This window comes from Hevea brasiliensis, chromosome 14 (assembly GCF_030052815.1).
Source record: "Hevea brasiliensis isolate MT/VB/25A 57/8 chromosome 14, ASM3005281v1, whole genome shotgun sequence".
NCBI lineage: Eukaryota > Viridiplantae > Streptophyta > Magnoliopsida > Malpighiales > Euphorbiaceae > Hevea > Hevea brasiliensis.
Genome location: NC_079506.1, coordinates 27031696 through 27055979, shown reverse-complemented (window position 1 = coordinate 27055979; position 24284 = coordinate 27031696). Strand labels below are relative to the sequence as shown.

Below are 24284 nucleotides of genomic sequence, written 5' to 3'. Positions count from 1 at the left end.
CCTACAAAATCTTTGTTCTCTATTGAACCTCGTATTTTTTTGTTGTACCTATTTTGTGCGTGATGTTCGTCCACAAGTTACTAAATTGGATCCGAAGTCTCTCAAATGGACATCCTTAGGTACTCCCGGCTCCAAAAAGGGTACCGCTGTTTCTCTCATACTCTTAATCGTTATCTTGTTTCTGCAAATGTCACATTTTTTGAGTCCACTCCATTATTTCCTCAATCATCTGTGTATGAGAGTCAGGGAGAGGAGGATGATCTCTTACTATATATTGTCCAATCAATATCTAGTCCTCTCCCACAGCCTACTCCTTCTGTCTCTAGACTTACTTGAGCTCCCGTTGTTCATGTTTATTCCAGGAGATTGGAGATTCCTAACTCACATCCTCCACCAGTACTTCGTTGGGAGATCCTGTACCTCATACTGATCATAATTCTGACTTAGACTTACCCATTGCTCTAAGTAAAGGTAAGCGTTCATGCACTTACCCTATCTCTTCTTTTGTTTCTTATAATCAATTATCTTCTTGTTCTCGGTGTTTTATTACTTCTTTAGACTCTGTTCCTATCCCTAATACTGTTGGTGAGGCACTGTCTCATCCTGACTGGTGTGTTGCTGTGAAAGAGAAAATTGAGGCTTTAAATGCTAATGGTACATAGGAACTGTTACCTTCGCCCACTGGTGAGAAAGCTATTGATTGCAAATGGGTATTTACAGTAAAGGTAAATCCTGATGGTTCTGTGGCTAGGTTAAAAACACGCCTTGTGGCAAAAGGATATGCTCAGACATATGGGGTTAATTACTCTGACACTTTTTCTACTGTAGCTAAACTTACTTCTGTTCGCTTGTTTATCTCTTTAGCAGCTACATATGATTGGCCCCTGTACTAATTGGATATCAAGAATGCTTTACTTCATAGTGATCTTCAGGAGGAGGTGTATATGGAGCAACCACCTGGGTTTGTTGCTCAAGGAGAGTTGGGTAAAGTTTGTAGGCTTTGAAAGTCTCTTTATAGCTTGAAACAAAGTCCTAAGGCCTGATTTGGGAGATTCAGTGAAGCAGTACAGGAATTTGGTATGTAAAAGAGTAAGTGTGATCATTCAGTATTTTATAGGCAATCTGAGGCTGGTCTAATTCTTCTGGCAGTCTATGTGGATGACATTGTTATCACTGGGAGTGACTCTGCAGGTATTTCATCTCTTAAAACCTTCCTCCAAACCCAGCTTCAAACCAAAGACTTTGGATTGTTAAAATATTTCTTAGGTATTGAAGTTATGAGAAGTAAGAAGGGTATTTTCTTGTCTCAAAGAAAATATGTTCTCGATCTATTGACAGAGACAGGAAAAGTAAGTGTTAAGCCTTGTAGTGCACCAATGACTCAAAATTTACAACTGTTAGCAGAGGATAGTGAGTTGTTTGAAGATCCAGAAATATACAGGAGATTGGTAGGAAACCTAACAATCACTCGTCCTGACATTGCTTATGCCGTTAGTGTGGTAAGTCAGATTATGTCTTCCCCAACTGTTGTTCATTGGGAAGCCTTGGGACAAATCTTGTGTTATCTGAAGGGCGCTCCACAAAGAAGTTTGTTATATGATAATCATGAGCATTTGAATATTGAATGTTTTTCAGATGCCGACTGGGCTGGATCTAAGGTTGACAGGAGGTCAACTATTGGATATTGCGTTTTTATTGGATGAAATTTAGTGTCTCGGAGAAGTAAGAAGCATAGTATAGTTTCTCGATCTAGTGCTGAATCGGAATACAGAGCCATGGCACAATCAGTATGTGAGGTAATGTGGATACTTCAATTACTAGATAAGATAGGTTTTAAGACCTCCCTGCCTGCGAAATTGTGGTGTGATAGTCAAGCTGCTCTCCATATTGCTTCTAATTCGGTGTTTCATGAGCGGACCAAACATATTGAGATTGATTGCCACTTTGTTCATGAAAAGATTCAACAATAGATCATCTCAACAGGACACATCAAAACTGAAGAGCAGTTAAGAGATATTTTCACTAAAGCTCTGAATGGAGCTAGGATTGATTACATTTGAAACAAGTTGGGCATGATTAACATCTATGCTCCAACTTCAGGGGAAGTGTTATGGAAAGTGAATCACTATATTATTTCTTTGTATATTCTGTATTCTGTATTCCTATTTAGGATTTCTTATTTAGGATTTCTTCCTAATTAGTAGAACACAATTATAGGAATCAATTGTATATATATACCCATGTACAGATTAATTGAAATTAAGGAGAATCATCTCTTTCTACAAGCGGACAGAACATCTCACCCATAGCCATGAGATTCCCACCATTAGCCATGATTTAAAGCCAAAACATGTTCATTTGCAAAGGGAACAGAACATCTCATGCCTAGCCATGAGATTCTCACTTCCAGCCATGAGTTAAGGCACATGACTAGCCATGGGATTGCCATGAGGCACATGACCAACTATGAGACACACCAAGGGACTAAGTGAGGGGCATGGGAGGGTGTGAGATTGCCATGAAGTGCATGGTCAGCCATGAGATACTCCAAAGACTTGTGAGGCGCATGAGAGGGTGTGGGATTAGCCTTGGGTGCACACCTAGCCATGAGATGATGCTAGGCGCACCATAGGCCATGGAAGGCTCACCAGAGGCCACAAGATTTGCTGTTTGGCTCGTTTTAGTACTATTTTGTAATGTGACTCTTTATACTCTTTTAGTGAGATTTAACTAAGTTTTAGAGAGTACATATAAATAGCCTTCCTAATTGTGCTAGAAAGATAACTTTGAATGATATTTTGATAATATTAACTTTGAGAAAGAGTTTTTCTCCTCTTTGGTTCTTTGATGAACTTGAATTTCTTGACAACTATTGAATTGCTTGCAAGAGTTTACACTTGATAGTCTTAGTTCTATATCAAAAGTTGATATTGGGTAAAGAATCCTTTAATCTGCATCTTGATTTTACTTGGTTAAGTAATCTTTTGTGTTTTAAATCTATTATGAAGCAATCTTGGGATAATTCTAAATTGATTGTGGGTTTCAAGGCAAAGTCCTTTGGAGTTTGCATCATTCCCTTCCTTTTTATCTCAGCAAGAGCAGAAAAGATTATCTAGTTATTAAGGTGAAAACACCCTCTAAATAAGCTCCGATTAAAAAAAACAAAATTGTGAACTAAGAACTAAATACAGATTATATACAACAAATACAAGCCCACAATGAAACATTTGCAGAGAATGTGTAAATAGACTAAATTAAACAGACATCAAATTGAACAAAACTAACCTGTTGGGTAACGGGATCAATATCAAACACTTTGGTAGGACTACTTTCAACCCAACTTTGTTTTTCCTCAAGTGTCAAAGTTTCCATCAAATCCTCATTGATATGAATATCTGGTTCATACATGAAAGTTACGGTTGCCGCAGGAGACCATTTTGCATGATCCTTGCCAATCCCTTTTCTGGCGATGGCTCTCAGTCTCAGTTCTTGCCCACGGCGAAGCTTCACAATGATGATTCCCCTATGCACAAGAAACCCAAATAAACAAATTTCAAAAATATAGAAACAATAACGAAAAAAAAAAAGACAAAAAGTAAAGAATTTTCAAATTACTTCTGCTCGGATGAATCATAGCCTGCGGGATCGGAGAAATCGACAGGAACCACCGTGTGATCAGAGCTGTACAAGTCCTTGCTCGTAACGTCTAGGGTCTGGTCGCTGATACATTTAGCACGCAGGTGAAACTCGACAGAGCAATACTCGCACTGGCCGTCGCCATCGCAGGCGTCACAGTCGCGGGAGAAGCGCATGCTCATGGCACGTTCGCTGGTGAGAGGAATAAGGCCGAGGCGGTGAGCGATGAACTCGTCGTTGAGAACAGATGAGTTAACCTCGATTTCGACAAGGTCGATGGCAATGGTGGGAACCTCGGCGATCATGACGCGCCGAAGTGCGTTGGCAATGGAGGCGTCGGTGTCACGGAGCTCGAATTTGACATAGTCGCCTTTGAGCTCTCGGATTTTCACCTTGGGGAAGCGCTGGTATGATACTCCTTCCATTTCTCTCCGTGGGAGTGAAGGGTATGTCAGGGTTTTGTAATTTGTGCCTCTAAACTAAACCCCAAAGCTCGGGAGGGTTTTGGGCCGCGATGAAAACGTGGTCGTTTCAGTTAAGTTTCTAACTCTAAAAATAGGATTGTGATTTGAGCATGTATATATAAAAAAAAAATCTAAATTTTAAGATTTTTAATAATTTTATTCAATTTTTTTAACAAAAATTTTTGAATTTTGAACTTTTTAATAATTGCCCGTGCCCTTCATTCCAATGTTAAAGATAATGGACTTTACCACCCAAAATATCCAACAAAATTTTCTAAACTTTACCGTGTTTAATAATTATATCTTAAATTTTTTTTTTTATAAATATATTATAAACTTTGAATTTCACTATAATTGAACTCATTGTATCACTTTCAATACTAACATATATGTCAATTAACACTTTTAATTCTCAAATTAATACTAATTAAACTTTATTTATAATAAAAAAAATTCATTTATAACAAAATTAAATGTAACACCTAAATAAAATTTTGAAATGGATTCAAGCATTCTTTCTAATTCAAAAGATTTAACTAATTAAAAAAAAAAGGCAGCATGTCAAACTATTCAAAGATATATTAAGTTAACTTAAAGAAAAATGATTTTATTTTTTTAATAAAAAAAATAAGAAAAAAAATAAAAAAAGGAAAGGAAAAAAGTGAATAGGGGTAAAAGGGTCCTTTATTATTCTTAACAACAGTATGAGACAGCCCTGATTCAGTAAATAGTAATAATTAACACTTGGATCTCTAAATTTTTAAAATTGAATTATTTCATCCCCCACTTTTGCTTACATTAAAATTAAAGTTCCAAATAACTTCAACTTTTCCTTTTTTTTTTTTTTTTTGTTTTCTGTTCCTTGTAATTTTTTTCCATTTCTCTGTAAAAGCCTATTATGTAGGAAGAAAAAAAGAGAGAAAAATGATAGAAAAGAGGGGGGGAAAAAAGCAATTGTTTTGTTGGAAGAAAGAAGGAAGAAAAAAAAATAAAATTAAATGTCCAAATATTCACTTGTTTTGTAAGATGGAATAGGGAAAAAAGAAGAGAATTGTAAGAATTTGTATGGAAAAAGCATTTTGAGCCATTTTGTTTTCTTCTCAAATTGGGTCGAAAAGAGAGGAAAACAATATTACTTTTTTTATTTTTCCTTTGTGCCCTTTTTTTTTTCTAATATTTACTTTTTAACATAATTTTATTTATTTTATATGGGCACACTAGTAAAAATATAATCACTTCTTTTCTTTTACTTTCCACATAGAAAAGATTTATAAGGAAAATAATAATTTTCCTTTCTATTAGGATTTTATTTTTTTTATAATTCCACTCACTTTTCTTTCCTCACGTTTCCTTTCTATAAAATAGGCCCTAACTTTTCACTTCTCTCAACACCACAATCCAAAAGAACCGAAGTACTTCTTCGCCTTCACTTTCCTCCCCTTTAATCACCATACCCAGCACCCTTTCTACCTCTAAAGCCTCACCTTGACTCATATATAACACAGACACTCAGTTCCAGCTCATCCCTTTTGCCCTTATCCCTCAAATAAAATCACCCCATCGCACCATTGAACCCACCCTCAACACACGCAGCAGAACCATCTCTATTTCATCGCAACCCTCCCTCTATTTCCTCAACTCATGTTGAAGATACACAACTCAACAGAGACCTATTTCCTCCTAATTCTCCTCATGCTGTGAGTGTAATCATCAATTCATCTTAAAAAAAAAAAAAAGTCAGCCTTGTTATAACTTGAAATCAATTTCTTGCATCTTTTTTAAGCTTTTGTGATGCCCAGGTAGTGCTTCATCAATAAACCTGAAAACCAACTATTCTCTTCTCTCTTAAGTATTTTTGGCCTTTGAAATTCTTTCATTTCGCTCTAGTAATTTCAAATCTTCAAACTCCAAAGAAAACATGAGACCCATCATTTTTAATTATTTCTTTTGTATTTTTTTTATCTTTCAAAATTGTCTCAAAATTCTGAAATCCAACTCTCATTCATTGGAAAGCGACTTACTCCCCCTCTTCAACTCTCTAATTGGGATAATTGGTTGGAATCATTGGCAGTGAGCAATTGAGGTGGTGGGCTTATTTAGGTCAACATAGGGGAGCTTATGTGCAAAACAATTGTTATTTTAGTTGATGGATTTTGGTCACTATTGGATGAGATACAAAAGAGTAAATTGTTCAAGACTTTTGGAGCTATTGACAATAATGGATTTTAAGAGTATGGGTTTTAAAAGCTTGTTGTGTTGTGTTTTGTTATCTAAAGAACAAACAATGGTTATCATTTTCATGATTAGATGGATGAGGATGGGAAGGGAGAAACAAGGGGATAAGAAAAATGTGGAGAGAAAGAGAGAGAAACCATAATGAAAGAGATGAAGAGAGGGTAATATGGTCATTCATAAGGTTTCTCTTGCCTAATACCATTAAAATTAGTCAGACTAATGGCAAATTAATTTAGATTGGATGGAGGGCTTCAAATTTTAATGTAATTTTTTTTTTATAATCAAAGGGAATTTTATTAAAAGATAAGAAAATAGGAAAGCATAACTTTTCTCAAAATCCAACCTAGTATTAAATTGGAAGGAAGATCTAGGAAACACTATACATAATTTGATAAACAAAAACAAATTAAAGTGACAAAAACCTCAAAATAATGCCGAAAAAGGAAATCAAACCATGTCAAAACAGAGTAAGCTAGAAGAAGGCAACACTAAAAACAAAGCAGCAATGTACAACAGCCATGATCCTTAGAAAAGGAAAAGCTTAAAGCAGGAACAACATCAACATAAGCACAAAACAATAAAGGAACATTATCCAAGCCTCGAACACAAGAAACTGAGGGAGTAATCAAAAGACTAACAAGCAAAAATTGACCAACTGAAGTAGCAATGAGATTGAGGAGAATAAGAAAATTGAAGCAAAGGGAAGAACTTTCCAATTGCTAAAACTCTACAAAGCTTAAGATCCCAAAAGCCCTTAAACAACAAAAAAATAAAAGAAAACCAGTAAGCAAAGCCACCACTTTATCAACTTAGACTTTTCTTCTTGACACCAAACTGCAAACGCGCTATTATCAAATAAAGAATGGCATATCAATAAAACAAGCTTCAAAATCAATTATGGCCTTGACCCAAACCATATGGGTCAACAAATAAATACTTAAATATGCCCAGAAAATGAAATTCATAGCGTAAACTAAGTCAAAGCATCACCAACTAATTCTTTGTAGAACAAATCCAAAGGTAATCCTCAATTTGTTATGCCAAATGGTTAATCAGGGACCCCTCATCTCCTTCAAACATTAGTCCCCACCTTTTCCCAAGCTCAAGTGTTGCTTTGGCTTCCTTTTTGATATAAAAAACGAATTGGTTATTTTTCTTAGCGGAGATTAGAGCATTCATATGCTATATGTCACAATTAGAGATAGTGAAGACACCTCTAAGAGATTTCAAGCCATTGTAATCTCTAGAAGGTCTCTTAGCATGATCTCTAGATGCCCTTTTCTTACTTTTCATTTCCTTCTCATAACCATTTTTGGGTCCCCCAAAGATTAGCTATGGGCTAGCAATTTTCATCTTTTTTTTGGATCCTAGAAGTTTTCAGCTTAGCCAAGGGAAGGCTGCTACACTTGTGACTACCTATTCCATAAAAGCATCCAATTCTACATTTGACTGCAATTGGATTGCTGGCGTTATAGCCAAAATAGGAGGTGGAGGTGGATGTGCGAATGATGGAGGATCCTTACTAGGTTGGCTAATATTAGCTACTCTGACCTTACAAGCACCATGACCACAGTGGACACCATAACCTCTACCACCAACAACTTTGGGTGGCATTGTGCCTATAAAACAAATATAAGGAATGGCAAATTAGGATATAATCAACAACACTGACACTAAAAAGGATCTATTGGTGAAGCTAATCAGGTTGAATGTTTAGAAATCTTTCATGATCTCAGTAGAATCAAAAGTTAGCAAGACCTAAACATAGGACAAACTTGAACTATGAGAATTCCTTCAGCAGCAAAGTAATGATGTAAATGGTCAATAGTAAAAGGATTGATTCTCATAGCCACAGTGGGCCAGGATAACTGCCTCTCATTATGCACATATTCTTCAGGGGAGAATTGGTATCTTTCTCCTATCACTTAGTCACTACAGCTTGTCCCTTTTCCTGGGGCAAATATCGAATTTCATGGGAGTGGTCTTTGTTTCCTTAAACTTATCTCCTCATCTAGAGACAATTTTTTACCCAAAGAATCAAGAACAAATTGGGAGACATAAGTACAGTTTGATAGAAAGGCTCAAAGTTTGTAGGAGTCAATCCACAATCCATTAACATACTCCAAGAGTTTGCATAACTCCTCCATCAATGGAATGCTTGTTAGTAGTATGCCCTAGAGCATATCATTTAGTATGTATCTTGTACATATTTTTATTAATAAAAGGCATTTCCACTTTTCCGTTTACATAATATATTTATGTGTAATAGAAAAGGTCCATTGATATTTTGTTAGAAATATTATTCTTAAGTTGTTAAGAATATGAGTGACAATATTTCTAGCACAAAGTATCATAAATAGGTTCACAATCGAGGATACTTCATAATAAGGACATGACTTATCCAGAAAGATTGTATTCATGTTTGTTCCCAAGTTATTTATATGAGATATAAATAAGATGGAATGGTGAGTCTCATGCCATATAACAAACATGATAGGCACTTATAAATGATAAGTAGGTAACTGAACAGGACACTTATGACAAGTACATGGAGTTTACTCTTGTCAATGTTTTGTCATAAATCATATCAAGGCATATAATCTTTAGACCGAGATAGCACGCTTATCTTGTATATAGGTAGTTTGAGTTTGATACTGCTTTCATACTTGTACTATGTATGGGTATATGGGCATGTGTTGGCTCCTACTAGTTATATATGGAGGTAGGTGTTGATCAAGATGGAATCTGTTCCTCTAAGTAAATAGAGATAAAATCCTATGTTCATTTAATTGTTCTTGATGTTTCAAGTTCCTGCCAGACAGATATATTTATTCATAAAAGAGTTTCTGATGAGAAAAATCTTTTAATCAAGAACTGGAATTAAAAGAGAACATAATATTCATAGCAAATGGAGTTTGACATAAACCATGACTCCAGCTTGAGTTGGGATTTTGTAACAGAGAGATTCTAGTGCATGGTAACATATGATTATTGTCGCAACGGGATTTTGCGGTCGCCCGGACGATCACTCACCGAAGTGGGAAAAGTGAGGAGTCGCCACCTTAGTTTTGAGGGAAACTAAAGAAAACCATTTAGGGAGTTAAATTAAAAATGAAACCACTTCAAAACAGAGATTCTAGGTTCGGGTCCATTAACTGTGGGGAAGGTGTTAGGCACCCCACCTCGTCCCTTAACAAGGGTAAGTAGATTTAATTTTGTGTCATTTATAAATTAGTTAGAAGGGCTATAGTGGGAATGTTAATCCTTTTGGTAAAAGGAATGTTTGATTTTTCACTAATTAGGATTACCCAGATACATAAGTAAATGAGACAAACTTTAGTGAGTTGGCGTTATTTAATTGTTCTGGTTTTGGGATTATCTTGCATACTGTTGAAATTTGGTGTGAGAATAGGATAAGAACTCTCCTCCTATCTCTTTTAATATTTATTGTAATTTGAATAGAGACCTGATAAGAACTCTCCTCCGATCTCTACTGGATTATTTATTAAAATTTAATTGGAGGTCGTGAGGGTCCTCCTCCGATCTCTTTTAGGTATTTATTATAATTTCGAGATGGGAACCTGATAAGAATTCTCCTCCGATCCCTATTTAATAAAATTTTGAGTTGAGACCGGATAAGAACTCTCCTGCTATCTCTTTTAAATGTTTATTAGAATTTGAGTTAAGACCTGATAAGAACTCTCCTCCGATCTCTTTTAAATTAGAAAGGTGCTCAAAGGTATTTTTCCGATCTCCGTAATTTTGGTGCCCTAAGAACCTAGAGATAAGGATCCCAAGTTTAAAGAGGTTGGGGATAGGACTTATCAATATCCTTCGGCTAGACGGGGAAAATGAGACCGATTTACCGACCTTTCATGTATTTATTTTACCAATATTTATTTATGACCAATCTACTCGCTTCTTTTACTTCCATTTTATGGCATCTTTGCCGAACTGTCGCTTGCGCCACCTAATAGTTTGACTATCTTCCTTATGTATTATTCAGATTTTCCTTTTAGAGAGATCTTTAGGTTGCGCTTACTCACGCCTTACCCGACCATTTACACTCTACTAGGAACCGTAAAAGCTTGTATTCGTAAATGACGAAGATTAATAAAAGGCACACTAATCACTAAAGAGATGACTCGAGAATAACATTTCGGGTCTCTTTGCACGAGATGAACTTGGAGAAAATCACATACGAAAAGGACAGAGAGACTACGAAAGAAATGAACGCAAACACTTAATACAACAATGACGTGAGCTCTTACCGGGAGGAGCCGAATCAGAGGGAATAATTGTGGGGTGGCCACTAGAAACGAGACCGCTGACCGTTGAGCCTGAGTGTTGATGTTCTCCGTGAACTGGAGGGAGCCTAGCTATGATGTGATTAGGTCAAGATAACAACCGAGTGGGATTTGAGCTCCAAATGTATGGGATGAAAATAGAGATGATAAAGAGTTGAAAGTGAAGGCGTGATCGTGTGATGAACAAGCCGAAATGTAGAGTTCCAGTTGTTCAAAATCCTTTTCAAGAAACACTTCGTAAAACTAGTTTCAAAAGTCTTTCCAATCAATACTCAAAGTAGCGTAATAACAAATCGAATGAAATTTTCGCAGTTCTTCCGCTATAATAACAGCCTTTCTTTTTTTCGCCCTCCTCCTCCCGAATGCTTTTTCATGCAGTATTTATAGGAATCGGTGCTCCCATGAAGGGTCGATTCATTTTGAGGAGATGGAGGGTCGATTTTGAAGTACATGATCGGATGTTCAGAATTAAAGAGAATCAAAACGAATGGTCGAGATCGCTTCTCAAAATATTTGTCCTTTTCCTCTTTAATCCGACGGTCTTGAATCCTTTGTCCGAACGATCCGGGCCGAGTGAAAGACGCCGTATTGTCGCCTTTCTCTTGATCCAAGGGTTCCGATTCATCCTTACAAGTGAGATCAACGGTGGGGATTGGGATGTACAGGATCACATGACATACCCTCGCACTGCCAAGATTAAGTGCGATTCTTAGGCGTGCGGTGGAGATCTCGTCGCCACGCTTTAACTACCTCGGCTCGATTCTCGACGACGGTTATCGGAATTTGTCTTATTCTTTTGTCTTCCGATCCTCCCTAGCTCCCATTCCGATCTCTCATGCCGATCTCCTATCTCCGATCTCTTTATCCTCGATCACCGATTCGGTCCAAGCATTAATTACATCTCGATTTTCAAGCGCCCGCTGCTTTCCGCCAAAGATTAAATGCCCATTTTCCCTATATATACCCCTCGTTGATAGTGGCATTTCCTTCATTCGATTTTTCTCTTTCTCCTTGTTTCTTGGTTCTAGCTGCTCCGGGAAAGTTCCGCCACAATCGTGGTTTTGATCCTCTTCCGATGGAATTCCCTTTCCTCGACGGAAAATTTACGATCCTTGATTGGATGGTCCTAATTGGCGATGGTGAGAGAACTGAATTTGACCGATCCAGATTATGGGCTTCTGCTGTACCGATCTCGAGTTGCTCAACCGAGTTCATTCGCTTCTCATCACATTGAGTGTTCCGACAAATGATTCTGATCCATTATTGGGTGTTCCACAATGATGAAGCATCCGGCCGGCAATATCCTTGGGATCAGTTATAAACTGATCCTTAGAACACCTGGGAGTATCCTTGGGATAAGTTATAAACTGATCCATGGATCTCCTGGGAGTATCCTTGGGATCAGTTGTAAACCGATCCTTAGATCGGCCTTTTGATATAGTCAGATCTCCAATGTATTCCGATCCTTAGAGATCGCCAAAATGATGTAGTCTGTCAATGTAATCGATCTCTAGAGATCACCCAAATGATGTAGTTAGTCCTTTATTGTAATCCGATCTTTTGCAAATAAATACTTTATTTTGCAGTTATCATCTTATTATTTTTTGCATTGATTATTTTCCGATCTCTAAGGTGGTTATCCGATCTGGTTCTTTACTTGAATGACACTTGACTGATCCTTTATTCAAAATATTTAACTTGTTATGCCGATCTCCGATTAACCGATCTCTGATCATTCTGATATTTGAGAAAAGTGTCAGAACAGCTGTCGTGTCTCACCATTCGATGCGCCGCCTAGAACCTCGCGAGCATTAAATGCTCTGACTAGTATAAATAGGGAGGGTTAGCCGCTTGTTTTCTCATTTCATTTTCGCCTCTCGCTCATAGCTTCAAGTTCTCTCATTTTCTCCGGCTTTCTCCGACACCGATTAGACTGTAAGGACTTTGATCTTCTTTTTGTTTAAGTTCTTTGTTTCTTTTGAAAATGAGCGTGCCAAGGTCGAGAGCGCGAGCCCTCCTTCCATTGAGTTCTCTTGGTCATCGTCGATGAGGAAGAGGCGGCCTGCCAAGCACGCAACCCGAACCTCTTAGGTCCTCGCCTCCAGTCGTATGGTCGTACCATTAAGGCGCACGCGCTTCTTCAGCAGGAGAATCTCCTATAGACGAAGCTACGATCGGTTCTTCGAGAATCCGATCTTCGGCCGCTTAGCCAAGAATATAACATTCGCCCGACTTGTACGAGCTAATCAAGTGCCATGACGACCTTCGTGTCAATCACTTCTTTGAAGAGAACGACATGGTTATGGTGTACGAGGAACAATTAAAGGCCGCCTTCGTTCCCCGATGACTTCTACAAGGAGGTCTTAAAATTTCATCGAGCATCCATTGTTCAAATTCACCCCAACTCGTGGCGGATCTTGGTAGCTTTCCGAGGTCTATGCCGAGCTAAGGGAATCAGACTCACGGCTAAAGTGTTCGCCAAGCCGCACCGCTAACTCACCGAAAGGACGATGACCATCGGTTCTTTCAGCGGCCTAGTTGCGGGCTCTTTTCCGACCGCCTCGCCCCTTAAGAACTGGAAGAATCGCTTTCTTCATTGTGAGGAGCAAAGATCCGAGCCGCTTGAGGATTTCCCCGCACTGTGGTACTGTGGACCCTTGCTTCCAACCATATTACCGAGCGAAGAGGAAAGTTTGATAGTGATGGATTCAAGAGTGAGGCTGCCACTAAAAGTATTCTTGTTTGGATTCGGATCGCCGAGCCGCACCATTGGACTGCTCAATCGCCACCGCCAAGACCGCGAACTTCCGCTCTCTAACCTCGGCATCGGTATTTTCTATATCTCAATTCTCACGACCTTAGTGATCTCACTAACCTTTTCTTCGTGCGTATGGCGGGTGGTGAAGGTCATAGGAAGCGGAAAAGGAAAGAGAGATCTTCCGAAAGTAAAGGAGATGAAGCGCTCGTAACGACTCCAAACACCGGTCGCGAGCCCGGGAGATACAAAGAGATCCTCCCAACCTTCGGTCCTCGACCACCGGTTACCCGATCTCCTCCTAGATCTAAGAGCAGCCTCGCATTCTTGCAGCTGTCCCAAGCGCGAAAGGGGACCTACTCAAGCTTCGGGAGGACCTCTTCTCTGGCGCCAGACATCGATCGACTCTTGAAGGATAACCGAATCATTAAGGAGAACCCCGCTTTGCTAAAGTCCCGGGTCTACCATCTTCTTTCAGAGGATCGACAAAGCTATCCTGCAGTGGCCTTGATGACATATTGACTCGACCATGAGCTTAAACGTGGAGTGTCCGTGAACCGCACCATGATCCGAAAGGATTCAATACCGGGTAAGGAGATCGGAAGAAGAACCAGAAGTGGATTCTCCGATCCGAACTCTCATCGGCTCGGATTATATATCTCGTGTCGAGGGACGGCAAAGCTCCATGAAGACCGGTTGGTCGAACAGTAACCGTATTTCTGACGAGAGGGACCGCGCTTTAAGGAAGTCCAGCGCCCACGCCAATGCATCCTCTCGTGTCGCCAACTTATAGAGGAACTCGAGGCGAAGGATAAGGAGCTTAAGGAGAGGGATGAGGAGATGGTGACGGAATAGCCGAGGCCTATGTGAAGGCTCACAAGGATCTCTGGCCGCACTCCGTGAGCGCTACCCGTAAGAAGACTTTTCTTGGATGGACGACTGCACCCGGGGCGATGGTGAAGATAGTGAGGATGAAGCCGAGGGTGAGAGGGAGAGAGGGAGTGATCCAAATGTAGATCAGCCGGGTGATCCTCACCAATAACTTTGTACAAATTATGACATGAAATGAAATGCCTTTTGTTCAATGAATGATTGTGATCGGAAAATTTTGAACCATTATTTGTCCGAGTATTTGATTGTATGAGCACAAAGAAACAAAAACTAAATGTGATTATTAATCTAAGTATGAGAGATCGAAAGCACTCAACATGAGATCGGTAGGGAAGAAATGTCAATGTAACTTGACCGAAAATTTAACTCAACACTTAAGATCTAATCGAACCAACACTTTAGCTCTTAAACTTTCTAAAGGAGGTCGGCAATAAACCGTAGGAAAAGATCTAGTGCTAGTTCACTCCATTTATCAACAGGATCGGAATATTCTTGACAGTCCTAAATCCCAAGAACGGGTTTGAAGGATCGGTAAATGATTTGAGAGATCTACCGAGTTTCAAGGGATGCGAGGACTTATCATTGATTCACGCCTTTGCGAGGAGAGGTCGGAAATGTGACCGCCTACCAAAGAGGGATCGGAAACGTGATTAGCTACTCCGAGGAAACTTAGCACCGGATCGGTTTCAAAGTATTTTAGATCGCCAAAATATGGTGTCGACAACGCCTCTTTACGTAATTTCTATTAAAGGAAAAATTTCCGATAGGAATTATGTAAAGATTCCGACTCATATTTTGGACGATTAGGTATTTGAAATTAGGGAACTAAAGCACACCTAAGTTAATGACCTAGAAAATTAAAATCAACTTAGATCTATAAACCAGAGGTTGATAATGTAAATTTAAATTGCATGAAATTAAAATCAACTTAGATCAAGGAACCAGAGGTTGATAATGTAAATGTAAATTGCATGAAATTAAAATCAACTTAGATCAAGGAACCAGAGGTTGATAATGTAAATGTAAATTGCATGAAATTAAAATCAACTTAGATCAAGGAACCAGAGGTTGATAAATGTAAATTTAAATTGCATGAAATTAAAATCAACTTAGATCAAGGAACCAGAGGTTGATGGTGGAATTGCAGAAAATAAAATCAACTTGGATCAAGGATCCGTAGATTGATGGTGGAATTGCAGAAAATAAAATCAACTTGGATCAAGGATCCGTAGATTGATGGTGGAATTGCAGAAAATAAAATCAACTTGGATCAAGGATCCAGAGGTTGATGGTGGAATTGCAGAAAATAAAATCAACTTGGATCAAGGATCCAGAGGTTGATGGTGGAATTGCAGGAAAATAAAATCAACTTGGATCAGGGATCCAGAGATTGATGGTGGAATTGCAGGAAAATAAAATCAACTTGGATCAGGGATCCAGAGATTGATGGTGGGAATTTAAATTGCAAGAAATTAAAATCAACTTACAAAACAAGTCTGACTTTGGCATATGAAGTTATTCCCTGAAAGAGTGTACTCAACAAGATAACGAAGGCGGACGATTAATGGAGGAGGAGTTGCAAGACCGACCTATGATCTCATTCTTTCTGATGCCCCTTTTCATTCCCGACTTTCTTCTTATTCTACGGAAAGCGCTCTTATGGTTTTCACTTTCTCTTCGTCTATCTTGGCTAGAAGCGCTCTTTCTGGTTTTCGCCTAGTTTTTTTTTTTGTTTTTTTTTTTTTTTTAAGGCCGTCATTCCCTGCAAATCTCATAGCAAAGTACGTGAGGTTATCAATTCTCGAATTCAAATCTTATGGCAAAAATTTAACTAATTAATAGCACATTAAACAAAGAGAAAGGGCAGTATTAAAAGCTGCAGCGTAAAAATAAGAGCTAAGGAATAAAGTATAACTTTATTATGGTCTTGAAAACGAAGATAAACTTTCAAAGGGAAAGGCCATAGGGATAGATCTCACATATTCCTTATGGTTAATTTTGAAGTCTTTTAACCGCCATTATTTCGAAGTTCTTTGAAGCCGCATGTCGTAACGCCTCTTTTCTATCCGTGGTTTCATGCCCCCTTCCTTATTCCTCCACTTCGGTTCTTGGGACGCCTTTTGGGTTTTCACCCCAAGATTTTTTTTTTTTTTTTTTTTTTTTTTTTATGACCCCTTTCGGGTTTTCATCCTTTCTCCTTTTCATGCATAGTATCTCTGACAAAGGTTGTCAGATTCACAGTCTCGAATTCTTCACCGCCCATGTGAGTCAAGATCAAGGCCTCCGTAAAACGCCTTTAATCACATAAGGACCCTCGTAGGTTGGTGACCATTTGCCCCGGGATCGCTTTGGTTTGGCAAGATTTCTTCGTAACTAAGTCCCTGTGTTGAAATTCCCGTGCGCACGCTTATCAAATGCCCCGCCATTCTTCTCTCGTATAATTGTCCGTGACATGTCACGTTAACCTTTTCTCATCCAAAGAAATTCAATCGATCCAACCTTGATCGATCCATTCTCGACTCATCGATCCCCGATTCCTTCAAAATTCTTAGGGACGGATTTCAACCTCAATAGGCACAAACTTCCATCCCGTAGACCGTTGAGTATGGTGTTGCCCTGGCCGAGGTTCTTACTAAGTCCAGATGCGTGGAGAGCGAGGAAGCATATCATGCCAATCCCTATATGTGACCTGCTATTTTCCTGATTATTCTCTTGAGGTTTTTGTTCGCGCTTCAACCGCCCATTCATCCGGGACGGTATGGGGAGGAATTGAGATGTCGGATTCGTATTGATCACACGCCTTCCGAATCTTCTGACCGCTCGTGTTCTTGGCGTTATCGCGACAATTTCATTCGAGACCATGCCGGCAGATGATATTGTTTCAAGAATTTGAGAAACGTGTTCGCGGATGTGAGCATAGGATGTCGCCGACCCACTTGGAGAAATAGTCGATGGCTACAAGGATGAATCTGCGCTCATTGATGCCTTGGGATTGATGGGACCAATCACATCTATGCCCCACATTGCAAAAGGCCACGTGAGACGAGATTGAACAGCTTGTGAGGTGGCATATTTATCTGATCCACAGAACTGACACTTGTGGCACTTCCGAAATACTGATGCAATCCTTTTCCATTGTGGTCCAAAATACCCACGCCGCATGATTTGCTTCGCCATCATGTGACCATTGGCGTGAGTGGCACAATTTCCTCATGCCTCAAAGAGGATTCTCTTAGCTTCTTTGCATCTACGCATCTCGCACTCCGCTGGCGCTCCTCTTGTATAGGGTCTCTCCACCGAAAGTACCCTAATGCTAATCTCCGAATCATCTTCTTTTCATTCTTGCTTGCCCTCAAGGGAATTCTCCTGGCTCTACAAGAGACTGTGATGTCATGATACCAAGGCTTTCCGTCGCTCTTCTTCAATCATGAGACAATAGGTCGCTCATCCCTTACCTTAATCTTGAACGCCTCAAACGCCTGTCCTTCTTCGATTTGAGCCATAACAGACAGAGAATCTAAGGCATCTGCAAATTGATTCCCTGCCTCTACTCGGATGAGTGAAAGAGATTTCTTCAATTCCTTGATCATCTCCAGAAGTGCTTCGATAGGGATTAGCTTGGGATCCTTGGTTTGCCATTCTCCCTTAACTCGATAAATTATCGTGAGCCGAGTCTCCATACACCTCCAACTTTCTGATTTTCATCTTTATAGCGCATGTAGACCCATCACACAAGCTTCATATTCAAATGACATTGTTGGTGCAACAAATCCCAACTTAGCAGCCTATTGGGAAGTGCTTTCCTTCCGGGATACTAGTACGGCCCGATTCCGCTCCCTGATAAATTGACCGCCCACAAAATACATTTCCCATACATTGGCTGGTTCCCTTCTTCGCAGCCTACTTCATTAATATGCTCATCGTGAACTCAAAATTCGTGAGCTTCATAATCCGGATAGGGTTTTCTCGCTAGAGGTCAAGAATCACGCTACCTTTCACCGCTTCCGGTCATGTAGACTATATCATATTGGGAGAGTATAACCCGCCACTTGGCTATCCTTCCCGGCACGAATGGGCTTTCAAATACATATCTGATAGGGTCCATCCTGGAGATGAGCCATGTTTTGTGATTTAACATGTAGTGCTTAAGGCGATTTGCTGTCCAGGCCAACGCGCAGCAAGTCTTTTCTAAGGAAGAGTACCTTGACTCACAATCATTGAACTTCTTGCTCAGGTAATAAATGGCCCTCTTTTCTACAGATCATCATGTCGTCCCAAACACATCCCATGGAATTCTTGGACCGCCATGTACAGGATCGAGGCCTACTCGCCATGTGGGACCAATACATCGTGGGTTTGACAGATATCGCTTGATTTTCTCAAAAGCCTCTTGACAAATCAATCCCATTGAGTAGAGTTGTTTTTCCGAGTAATCAAAATAGGCTCACTTTGGCAAAGGAGATTAGAAATAAACCTCGAATGTAGTTCGCTTTTCCTAAAATCGCGCACCTCCCTTTCTCGCTTTTGGGGACGGCATTTCTTGAATAGCTCAACCTTGTCCGATCTACTTCTATCCCTTTCTCGCTACTATGAATCCCAACAGCTTTTCCGATCTAGCTCCGAATATGCACTTAGCAGGTTCACTTCAACCGTATTTCCCGAGTCTTTCAAACACCCTCCTTATCACCCGAACGTGGCTCTCCTCTCCCCGGATTTGATGATCATATCATCCACATACACCTCCACTTCTTTATGCATCATATCGTGGAATAATGTGACCATTGCGCTACCGTAAGTAGCCCCGTGATTCTTCAACCCGAAGGGCATGACCCGATAGCGTATCACCCCCATTGGGTGATAAAAGCGCTTTATCCTTGTCTTCCTCGCCCATTGGGATCTGATTGTACCGATGCCCCATCAATACACGAACATCCGCCCAAACCCGCTGCATTGTCAACTAACACATCAATGTGGGGAGAGGGAAATCGCTCTTTCAAACTAGCTTTATTAAGATCCTCGTAGTCAACACACACCCCGACTCTCCCGCCTTTCTTCATCACCGACGACGTTAGCCACCCATTGGGGATATTTGACCACTTCTAAGAACCCTGCCATATCGCTTGACTTCATCCCGAACCTTGAGCAGCAGTATCGATTCATTCTCTCGCCGCTTCACCGGATCGCTCCTAATTAAAGGAATCTTGTGCGCCACTATCCGAGGGTCCAAACCGACCATGTCATCATAGCTCCAAGAGAACACGCCGAGAAATTCCTTGCTGCACCGATCATATCTCCCAACTCCTCACTCTCCACTATCTTAAGTTCCTTTTTACTTCTTCCGTGCCTAAGTTTATTGTGCACGCTTCGCCTTCACAAGGCACGAGGGAGGGTTCATCTTTTCATTGCTTTCTTCGTAAGGTCTTCCTAATTACTTGAAGTAATGGCGCTATGGGGATTTCAAAATTAACCAGAGGAATTTCGAGTCTATTGGATTATTAGGTGTTAATTGATGAATTGTCCTCAAGGAATAAAGAATAGAACATGTTATAAGGATGGAAAGAAAAAGAGTATTGAATTAAAATGCGCTATTAATTCATTAATATTAATGCCATAAGAAAAGGTCCATTTACGTGATTACACTTGTCACCATGGACAAAGTGATCAAGTGTAGATAACTGCAGGTACTTTACTCGAGATTGAGTACAGGATATCCTCCGTTGTCCAAACTTGTCAAGCTCCCGCTTCTTCACCATTGGCGAAATTAGGGCCTCATACAAGGAATCCAGCTTGGATGACATCTATGGATGGATCATCAGTGATTCTTCCAGATTTGCCGGATGTTGAATGACCGGTTTAGTGAAGATTTCCGTGATTCTCGGACTACTTTCACCTTTCCTATCTTCCGTCAAATCTCCGATCCCAAGCATTTTTCTCATCCGTAATCGCCCATCCACGAGGGCATCCTCCTCATATCCCAAACCACAACGGCCTATCTTCCGAATGGCCAGATAGGCTTGACAATCCCTTGTAATGTGGCGCCAGGCCTTTACCCTCTTCATACCCGCTTCTTGACATTACTTTGGCCACCATAGCCATGGCCCCTCCTTCCCAAAGATCTTGCAATTCAAGGGCCCGGAAAGAACTTTCCAATGACTCTCTACCGCTCCACATAAGGGAGTGATTGCGCTTGGTGACTAGTATGGCCTCTTCGCCTTCACCGTGATGATTTTGCCGCCCTTAATGTATTTGATCTTCCGTGCAAAGTAGAAGGAACAGATTCGCAGAATGGATCCAAGGCCTCCCTAACAAAGATGGTGTAAGTCGGCTCAATGTTCATCACTTGAAACGTGATATTGAAAGTACATGCACCGACTGATTGGCAAGTCAACGCCCCCAAAGACTCTCTCCTTGTTCCGCCAAAAGCTCTCACCACCATAGTACTTTGACGTATGTCTGATTGGTCAACTGGCAATCTAGCCAAGGTAGCGCTAGGCAATACATTGAGGGCTGATCCGTTATCGATGAGGACCTCGGCCACTATACAGCCTTTACATTTTACCGTTATATGCAGAGCTTTATTATGCCCTAAGCCTGCAGGGTCTACCTCCTCTTCAGAAAAGGCTACAGAGCTGGATGCCTGGATTTGTCCCACTAACTACTCAAACTGCCCCTGAGTAATGTCGTGGTTGACAAAGGCCCGATCCAGATTCTCTCGCAAGGCTTGTCGGTGCACTTCCGAACTCAAAATCGATAACAATAAACCGAGCGTGTCTTTCTCAACTGCTCCACCACGCCATACTCGCTCGCTTCATTATTTGGAGCAACAGCTTCTTCATCTTCTATGCTCAATGTGCTCGCTTCCTGCTTTCACAACCTCCTCTTCCGTGTTTCTCGATGACTCTCCCATCTTTACTTTCCCTTTTCTCTTTTCTCTTTCCTCGTTCCCGTAACACCTCCCACTTCGGGTTATAAACTTGACTTCTTGCTCAGGTGGAGAGGGTTTTATTGCAATAATAGGCTGGGGACTTGTTTGGGGAGCGATGTTGTCGGGTGTGTCCAAAGATAAGTCATCCCAAGTGCTCGTGAGGAGCGAAACATGGCTTTGGTAGTGCCGAGGTGAGGCGAGGCTAGGAGCGGATGTGCCGCTTGACGCCTCGAGTAAAAACTTGGAAATTATAGTTCCAAGGGACAGCATGAGTGTTGGTGATGGGGAGCCGTATGAGTCCAATAATCATATCGTGGTGAGGCTACTGGGGTGAGAAGGTGATTCTGGCTTGGAGGTAGAAGCGCTTGGCTGAATCTTGTGGTGTTCACTTCCCTTCCGCTTTTGACCTCTTCCGACATCTCAACCCCTTAAAAGACAATAAGTTCCGACCTCTTGCCCAACCCTCACAATCTCGCACTCATGATCACCGCCTCCATGGTAAGGACACCCTGTATTCTCCTCTAATCCCGCTGTTCGGGGAAAGATAACCTTCCTCATTGCTATAGCAAAATCTCCTCAAAGTATGGAACCACTCATCCACTTCTGTGTTGATCCCTTTCCTTAGATTCGATCATATTTACACCACTACCCGCATTATGGTTGGGCAAAGGATTTGAGGTGACATTGGGGAGGGAACCATTCCTCAATTTTCAACCACCCGCCCGGATTAGCGTGCACTCTCCTCCGAGTGCCCCGCAGCTTGTCGCTGAATGCCCTTGTGCTCCTCCATGATACTCACAACGGGTCAGGCATCATACCACCGGGATATGGCTACCGGATTGGGTCTAAAGGGACTGCACGATTTGGTTTATACCGACAAGGTATCGTATATTTCACCGAGAGGGAGGGAAGGTGGATCAGATTTCTTGGAGGTCTCGGTTATTTTGTGGTGGTCGTGGTTGAGTTGGTGGAGGAGGTGGTCTTGGTTGGAAATTTGTGGGTGGGGCGACAGGGCGTGGTTGTGGATAATTAGGAAAGGAGGTGGAATGTTGATGGTTTGGCCATGAGAGGGGAATATGGCCGTAGTTATTTTGGGGAAATTGGGGTAATTATTCGACGGTGATAGAGTGTACATCACCCTCCTTTTTCTTGCCAAAATTGGCGCTTTTCTTTACAGGTTCTCACCAACTCCTCGTAGCCTTCCTATTCTCGCATTGGCTTCAATTCTCTCACCGCTTGGATGATATCCGAGAAGTCGTTGGAGGTATTTCCGATCATCAAGTTGAAGTAGGAGCCTTCAACGCTTCAATGAATAGGAGCAAAGTTCATTGTCGGCCACCGAGGATATACTTCGCAGCCTTCTCCTCCATCGTTGGGCATCGCTTGAAACCTTTCCCGCCTTTCTGCACTGTGTTCCGAGGTCCTCCTCGTGGGTGCCGCATCACAATTGAATTTATATTGCTTTAGAAAGGTATCGCTAAATCCTTCCAGAGTGTAGCTTGCTCTCGCCCAATTGTATGCACCATCTCGTAGCCGCCCGAGAGGCTCGTGAAAGAAGTGAATGAGAAGTCTATCGCCTTCCGTTAAGGCGCATTTTGGCAATGTAGGTTGCCGTGTGGATGCGGGATCCGAAGTTTCCTGTACTTGTCGAAATCCGAACCTTGAATTTGGGTGGTACCACCACATCCGCACCAATCTTAGTGATTTACACATCGATCGAACCATACATGTTCACCTCTATTGCCCTCGCCTTTCTTCTAGGCGAGATAGTTTCTCGTTATCTCTCGCCCTATGTTCTCCTTCCATCAGGTGATATGCTCCTCCAACCGGAGCCGAGGGGTGGAGTAAACTGGATGGATCGGGATTGAAGGGTGAGGCTCGGCATTTGAGACAATGGGTAATAGGAGAAAGGTGGGTCATTATTCATGCTCACCGGATTGACAAAGGATCGTCGGTCCTAATGGGAGACCGAAAGGTAAAAGAGGTTGAAGCTTGATGAGGATCATTTGTTGTAGGAGGCGAGGAGGTAATGGTGGGTTAGGTTCTCAAGTAGGTTTGTTCTGAGACATTTCCTTCATTAGTCTCATGATTTCGTAAAGTCGATCTTTCAATTCGAGACCGCTCGTAGGTTCTCAGACTTGCTCCCGATTTTCCATTATCTTTCTTGTTCGAGATCTTGTTAAGTACACTCGCTTGGGTTGAACTGTGCTTGGTCGACTTGCCTTGTTTGAATCAATATTGATTTCCGAGGAGTAAAAAGAAAATCAAATAAAATTTGGATTTTTGCAGAAACTAAAAGTCCCGGTCCGACGAAGGATACAAAGTGGCATTTGAGAGCCAAGTTGAAATCAGAAAAGGATAATTGCCTCACTTTATCATGGCATCGCTCGATAGTCCGACTGAATGACGAGATTGAGTGCGCATTTATGATACTTGTCCATACAACGATTTCAATTTTTCACATAACCCTAGCGAGGAAGTTCCTACGGAGTCATACTATTCATTCACAAATTTTGCTAAACAATGGTCCAAAAATCACTTCATTAATCAATAATTTGTACATCGATCTTTTACATCGCCTAAGCTCGGGAGGTTCTTTATAATGAGATGACATTTTCTCGAGATACTCATATAACCTTCCTTCTTGCCCGGCAGATCGAATGCTTTCGTATGCATCGGATTCTCGTAATAATTCTTGTTTTCCTTGTGCTATTGTCCTCTCCACTGGTCTACATTCTCTTTCGCTCTTGATAGAGGGCAGCTTGTTTTTCTTTTCTTTTCTTTCTTTAGCACACTCTTTCAAGATATCGTTGATGAGGAGTGCCTGCTCTTTTAATTCAAGCTTCTTCTTCTTGTTTTCCTGCTTATACTCTTCAACGAGCACCTCTTGGTACTTCATCCTTTCCTCAAGCTTACTATTCTCGCCTCTTTCATTTCTTTGACCTCACTTTGAGAGAGTTTCTTTCTTTTTCCCACTGCACTTGCTCTTCGAACCCTATCCTTTCGGCCCTTGCCTCTTCCTTGAGCTTTCTTACCCTTCTTAAGTTTCACTGTTGGTCCTCCAAATTGCT

General features: G+C 41.0%; 1 protein-coding gene across 2 annotated transcripts in view; it reads right to left on the bottom strand.

The window, feature by feature from the left end:
* The window catches only part of LOC131168819 (DNA-directed RNA polymerases II, IV and V subunit 3), a 33501-nt gene that overhangs the window by 6742 nt on the left and 2475 nt on the right, over window positions 1-24284 (bottom strand). Inside the window, exons 1-2 of one of the 2 annotated variants that reach the window (XM_058134858.1) lie at window positions 3616-4128; window positions 3286-3523 (exon numbers count right to left, since the gene is read on the bottom strand). The exons of the other annotated variant lie outside the window; for it this stretch is intronic. Of the exons in view, the coding sequence (XP_057990841.1) occupies window positions 3286-3523; window positions 3616-4061 (684 nt within the window). The 5' untranslated portion in view covers window positions 4062-4128. Of the gene's footprint in view, window positions 1-3285; window positions 3524-3615; window positions 4129-24284 lie in introns of those variants that run through there. 2 annotated transcript variants of the gene reach the window in all.